Source organism: Diadema setosum, chromosome 21 (genome assembly GCF_964275005.1).
Source record: "Diadema setosum chromosome 21, eeDiaSeto1, whole genome shotgun sequence".
Lineage (NCBI taxonomy): Eukaryota > Metazoa > Echinodermata > Echinoidea > Diadematoida > Diadematidae > Diadema > Diadema setosum.
In genome coordinates, this window is record NC_092705.1 from 8467325 (window position 1) to 8473155 (window position 5831).

Genomic DNA, 5831 nt, shown 5'->3' on the forward strand with positions numbered 1-5831 from the left:
ATAATGTATCATTATGTTGACACGAATAGCGCCCCCATGTGGTGACCTTGAGAAATTTCAACCATAACAAATAATAAGATTCCACTTGTTTATCACTTGTGACAAATATGAAAATGATTGGTCTATGATAAGACATATATAATGGGGATAAAGAAATTATGTAGAAAAATCATGTTTTTAGCACATTTCCTATGTATTTCTTTATATTTTGGAAACTAGCGCCCTCCATGGGTGACCTTGAGAAAATTCAAATGTACAGTCGTGTAGAGTATGAGTTACTCTACCCATGTGCCAAATATGACAATGATACATCAAATGATAAAAAAGTTATAAAGGGGGGGGGGCACAATGTGCCCCCCCCCCCCCCCCCGGGCCTGCGAGGGGTCAAAATAGCTTGGGCTTAATAGGGTTAAACACCCCCCTCTAAAAAATCCTGGCTACGCCTATGCAGGGTTGACACAGGTATTGAGCACGACAAGTTCTCCGCAAATATACAAGACGATCAGCATTGCCAGGGCGTATCCAGGCTCTTTTTTATTCCCACGGTGGACGACGAAAGCCAGACTCGGTGCTATTGATGGACCTATACACAAGATGAAGTAAAAGCATATCAAACAAAGCAAAGTTTTCGTAACTTTTAACTCCATATTTCTCTGTCGATGCGCCTGGCTGGTATTAGAGGAACTTTCAAGTGAGCGGGTGCTCTGTCTAACATGTCTGAAGATCTTGCAGTAGCTACATAGGGTTACGAGAAAGGCAATTGTCGAACAGATGACGCCAAACAGTGCCAGAGCTTTTCCCTTGGGATGGTCGGAGGTGTTGACGCAGCGTTGTGCTGACATGTCGTATTTGACGAGGTCGTCGGGTCCAGACACCTGGGGAATCACAACGGTGACAGTGGGGGAAAGCCAGCTGAAGACAAGTATACATACCACATTCCTCCTCGAAAAGACACGGGAGTACGTCTCTTTCGTCTTGGTAATGAGTAAGTAGCGGTTTAGAGGAACTACTGTAATGGTGAGCGACATGCAGTAAGTCGCAATAACAGAAAGTGCGTGTAGCACCTGGCAAGTTGCATCGGAGCGTAGCCATTTCATTAGGTTCAAATACGTGGCAGACACGAATATCCAGATGAGACACATTGCTGTTTGGGAGATGCTCAGGTTGATGAGGAAGATGTTGGTCGCCGTCTGAAGCTTCCTCGACATTGCGAACGCGAGAAAGATCATCAGGTTCTCGAGGATTCAAACTACCGCCGTAGTGATTACGAAGCTACACACGATGACTGCGGATTTATAGACGAAGCTAACGCTTGTGACATTCTCTCGGCTGAGTGAGCTTTCATCCATCCTCACTGAATAGGAGAATCCTAGGGATGACACATTATTGTGATGATGCATTATTAGGTGTCACGACATAATCATGATTCACAACCTTGCCAAAATGACACATTAAATTTTCTTCGTTTGTAGCATAGCAGGTGCTGCCGATCAATTATTTCCGTAATTTCACGAAATATAGGTTTTACCGGCCAAATCCACACTTATATCAGTCCATTTGATAGCGTTTATTCAATTTAGCAAAACGCTGGTTATCGTACAGTCTGTCTTTCAGAATTGCAACTTGTGCGTTCAATTTAGCATTTCTATCAATGAAATTTGCACATGTGGCTTTCGAATTCGTAAAAAGGGTATTCGAATTAGCAGGTACTCTACTTTCATCCAAATTCGCCATCACAGGCCGAAAGGGTATTTGAGTCATTCAATTTCGCGAATAGGCAGTCAAATTCCAAACACATTCACTCAAATTCACGATATGTTACATGTGTCTTGTTTGAAAAGGTGAGAACATTTAAACATGTGTGTTTTAATGTGGCTTTTTGTTCGTCCACAAACTGTTAAGCTGTACAAGTATCGTATTTTTGACCCTATATAACTCGAGTTTGTTGTTCTGTAACGCCCCTTTTCTTTCATACATGTCATTATAGGCTTACGTGTACCAGTACTACAGATTCACTTCATTTTTTTTACAGTCATGACAGCACAAGTTAGATACAGACGTATATCTCAAGAAGATTGAGAAAGAATTATAGAAACACTTGAGGATCATAACGTTTGCTACCTAGAACTGGCCGCCACACTCAGAATAAAGCGTTCAATGGTCAGATAAGTTATGGCCACCTGCATCTTCGGACCGGAAGACTCAATGAGTACAAAAAAAAAAAAAAAAAAAAAAAAAAAACTATTGCCAAATTCTCTGAAATGAATACAAAAAAAATGAAATGTTATGACGCTTACAAAACAATAACTATGATAAAAGATAATAAAGAAAGAACCAAAGCATAAACGTGTCTGCTAAATTGACTGCAAAACATGCCCAAAAATTAATTTGAATGAACGAAGGTGACAGTGTCATTCTAAATTTAATGAACAAATACCGAAATAGTGATTGTCTTACTAATTTCAGTTTAAAAGTAGTGATTAGAATGAGGTTAAAGGTAATTAGAATGCTCCAAAATGAATTGAATTAAGAGATCATAAAATTGAAATACCGAACATGAATGTCATCTAGGCTAAATTTTGATAAATTGAATGCAACAATAAAGAATTGGACTGCGAAATTGGCCCGGAAAACCTATATTATAAAAGTTTACGGTACAGTGATACCACACTGTGAGGTGGACCACACTGTGAGGTGGACCACACCTAATCAGAGTAGCAATATACGAAAAATAATTACTGACATTTCGAAATGGAAAATGACAAATGCAAGAAGAAAGCGCTTTTTTTTCGGGGGAGGGGGGTGATATACCTGGGGGGGGGGAATTAGTCGGTCTGTCCATTTTAAGGAGATTGAATGATTCCTTGAGTCAAGATCTTACATGAATCGATTCAAAAGTCATGTTCGATAATTATATCAACCATGCACAGGAAAAAAAAACCCAAAATCATCATTAAAACAGCACAGTTTATAATGTCGTGCGTACCGAAAGCATCGTACCTTATTTCGTATTCAAAGTTCAGATCTGTTGAAGAATGTCTGTTCTTCCGTCACTCGAGTGCTTGTGTATAAATAATGGACTCGGGGTGTTACCTTGCCCAAATATCACACCGATGTTATGAATCACAAATAAAGTGGGTAGTTTTGAACGCACGCACGCATATTCGTCTCCTATATTATATGCCTTTCTGACACGGAAAGCAACATAATAGAATTATATCTGTGTTCGATCTAATTATACATGCCTACTTATAGAGAGCGGAAGTCTAGCACAGTTTCACTTTTGTCAGACTTCATTTGCAGTCGTTGAGTTAACTTATAGACATTATTCTAACATGAAGAATGACATGCTTCCCGCAGTTTTTTTAAGTCATGCCGCATTACCAACAACAATATATACGACATAATCTTTACATCATGCTATAGGGAAAAGCCGCACACATTACTGCACATTCAACAATGTTCAATGGCAGAATCCTGCTAGATGTATTCCGGTGTTTTGGCTCTTTAAGTTTGTTTGTGTTTTTCACAAAATTGTATCAAATATAATATAACGCTATCGCATTTCAAACGAAGCACTCTATAACTTCCACGCTGATAGGAAATCTACTAAGTGTCAATAGTAATACAGTGGACTCCATATCAATAACTAAGTCCTTGGGATCCGCAGTTTTCTTTCGTTGTATCGAAATTTAGTTTTAACCGAACAAATAACAATAAAACACAAAGAGTGGATAATGTTGCGGCCTGGATTCTCACTTCGTTGTAACCGGAATTTCGTTATAACCGTGCTCGTTATAACGGGAGTTCTCTGTAGTAAATCTAGATAGTTCAGGGGTATAGTGTCAATACTTGTCTTTTCTGTTCTCTATTATACTTATACACTATTATGTTTGTTCTGTCTCATCTTGTCTTGTCTCATATTCAATTCTCTTGTAGAAGCGTTACTCCCATATCAGTTCCGTTTCATGTGAACTCGTTTGTATTTCTGTTTGTTTATTGCTCTGTCTTTCCAGAGGGTTCTCTGGGGTTTTTTTTTTCTTGTGCTTTCCATTGATGTTATTCTCCTGAGGGGCCTCCATCCTACAAGCTTTCTCTTTTTAATTGGGTCCCTCTATTTTTCAAATTTTGCGTATTGTTTTATTTCCTCTATTTCAGGTTTATGGCAATGAATAATCATCGCAAGGTTCCACTATTATTGTACACTCTTTCATGTCACATATAGTTTTACTTACCTTATCTTCTGTTATCAAAGAAAGTGATGTTTATATGATTTGTCGAAAAATGAAAATAAAAGATAACTGAAAGGATTTGAAAGTGCTGAACTCTGAAGTGCTTAAAGTGCTGAACTGTTACATCGATTATGTAACATGTGCCTCGGTCGCGATTTCCTATTATCCCCTGGACCTTTTTGTGCACTTTTTTGTATTTCTGCTATATTGTACACTGTATCTGACTTGTACCTCGCTTGGGTGATCACGCAACTCTCAAGAAGTCTTGTGCCGCGAACACTGTTTTCTTTGTCTTTTCTTTGTCTTTTTTATTCTTCGACGTTTATATTTCCCCAATACACAAATTAGCATTCCTTTCAATTGTAAATATCAAGTAAGAATCAACTTCACATCCGCATCTGGGAATCTACACCCTAGAAGTAATTCTCCTATGTAGATTCCTCATATTGCACCTGTTAAATTGTCTTAAAAGCTGTACTTGACAATTCATCCATGCATGCTTTTTGTATTGTTATGATTATGGTTTATTTGTTGAAATGTGGAATATGGAACAATAAAAAAAAAACTCCTTTGGTGCTATGTATACGCAAACTCTCATCAATGGGTTGCTGAAGACAAAATCCAGCGTTCTTATATTTTACCTCTTTCTGTTTCTTTACCTTTTTGTTTCATTCCCCTCAAGCCCTCCAACACAAACACAAACCTCAATACCCACACAGATTATATTTCCTTCACTCTTCACAAACTGTTGGTGTTAAAAGAATCCAGGTTAAAAGAACCCAGGCGACAATATGATTCCATCTTTGTTTTGTGTACAGAAGGTCAGCGACAAACACACCTCAGAGTTAAGCAGGTTTTATACAAATATATATACCCTAAACTACAAATGATATCATATGAAGAGGGGCAGTGAAAGCAAAGAAGTGTCATTCTCTTGATACGCGCAGCTTGTATACCAAACATGAATTATATGATTATGTTATTGGGAAATTCCCTAGTTTGGTATTAAATCTAGCAACTAAATCTCCTTTCCTCTTAACAGTGCAAAAAGTGTTAAAGCTTTTAAGATTTCAAGGCTATAATGATTTGATGCAAAGGTTGCAAATTATTTCCATTTATTTCATGTTAAAAACGAAATGAATTTATGGAAGACTCATGTTGGATTTGTGAGATGCCGTCAACATTACGTCTTTCCGTCGCGTGTGTGGATCCTCCTAATATCAACGCTTCGTAAACAGGTAAAATTTTGAGATTTTACCATTCTGTTTATTCCCGTTTGCTCTACTGATTAAAGGTAAGTCTACAGCAGATTGAAATTGCAGTGTAAAATATTATAAACCTCTTGTCCTAAAACAAGCCTCCGCCAACCGCATTAACATACAGTAAATTTTCCTTCAATCATATTATTTTTTAAAAAAGTGTGATTATTAGCGTGTAGCCCATTGAAAGAAGCTATTACCTTGTCCGTTAAAATGCTCTGTCTGTTGCGATGTCTAGGATATCGTCTCGTCAGAGTACATGAATTTATGTACGTACTCTAATGGGCTCACACGGGTAAATAATTCCCCATAGAGACGTGTGTTAGAATTCAAATTTCAA

The 5831-nt window shown here is 37.9% G+C and overlaps 1 protein-coding gene across 1 annotated transcript; it reads right to left on the reverse strand.

Annotated features, from left to right (window-relative positions):
* Window positions 1-443: 443 nt before the first annotated feature.
* Window positions 444-1208, reverse strand: LOC140244882 (melanopsin-like). Its single transcript, XM_072324491.1, has one exon. The coding sequence runs from the start codon at window positions 1206-1208 to the stop codon at window positions 444-446; it is 765 nt and encodes a 254-aa protein (XP_072180592.1).
* Window positions 1209-5831: the final 4623 nt, after the last annotated feature.

What these genes read in the sequence shown, in the direction of transcription:
- LOC140244882 (XM_072324491.1), bottom strand. Translation starts at nt 1,208, where the DNA reads ATGTCGAGGAAGCTTCAGACGGCGACCAACATCTTCCTCATCAACCTG.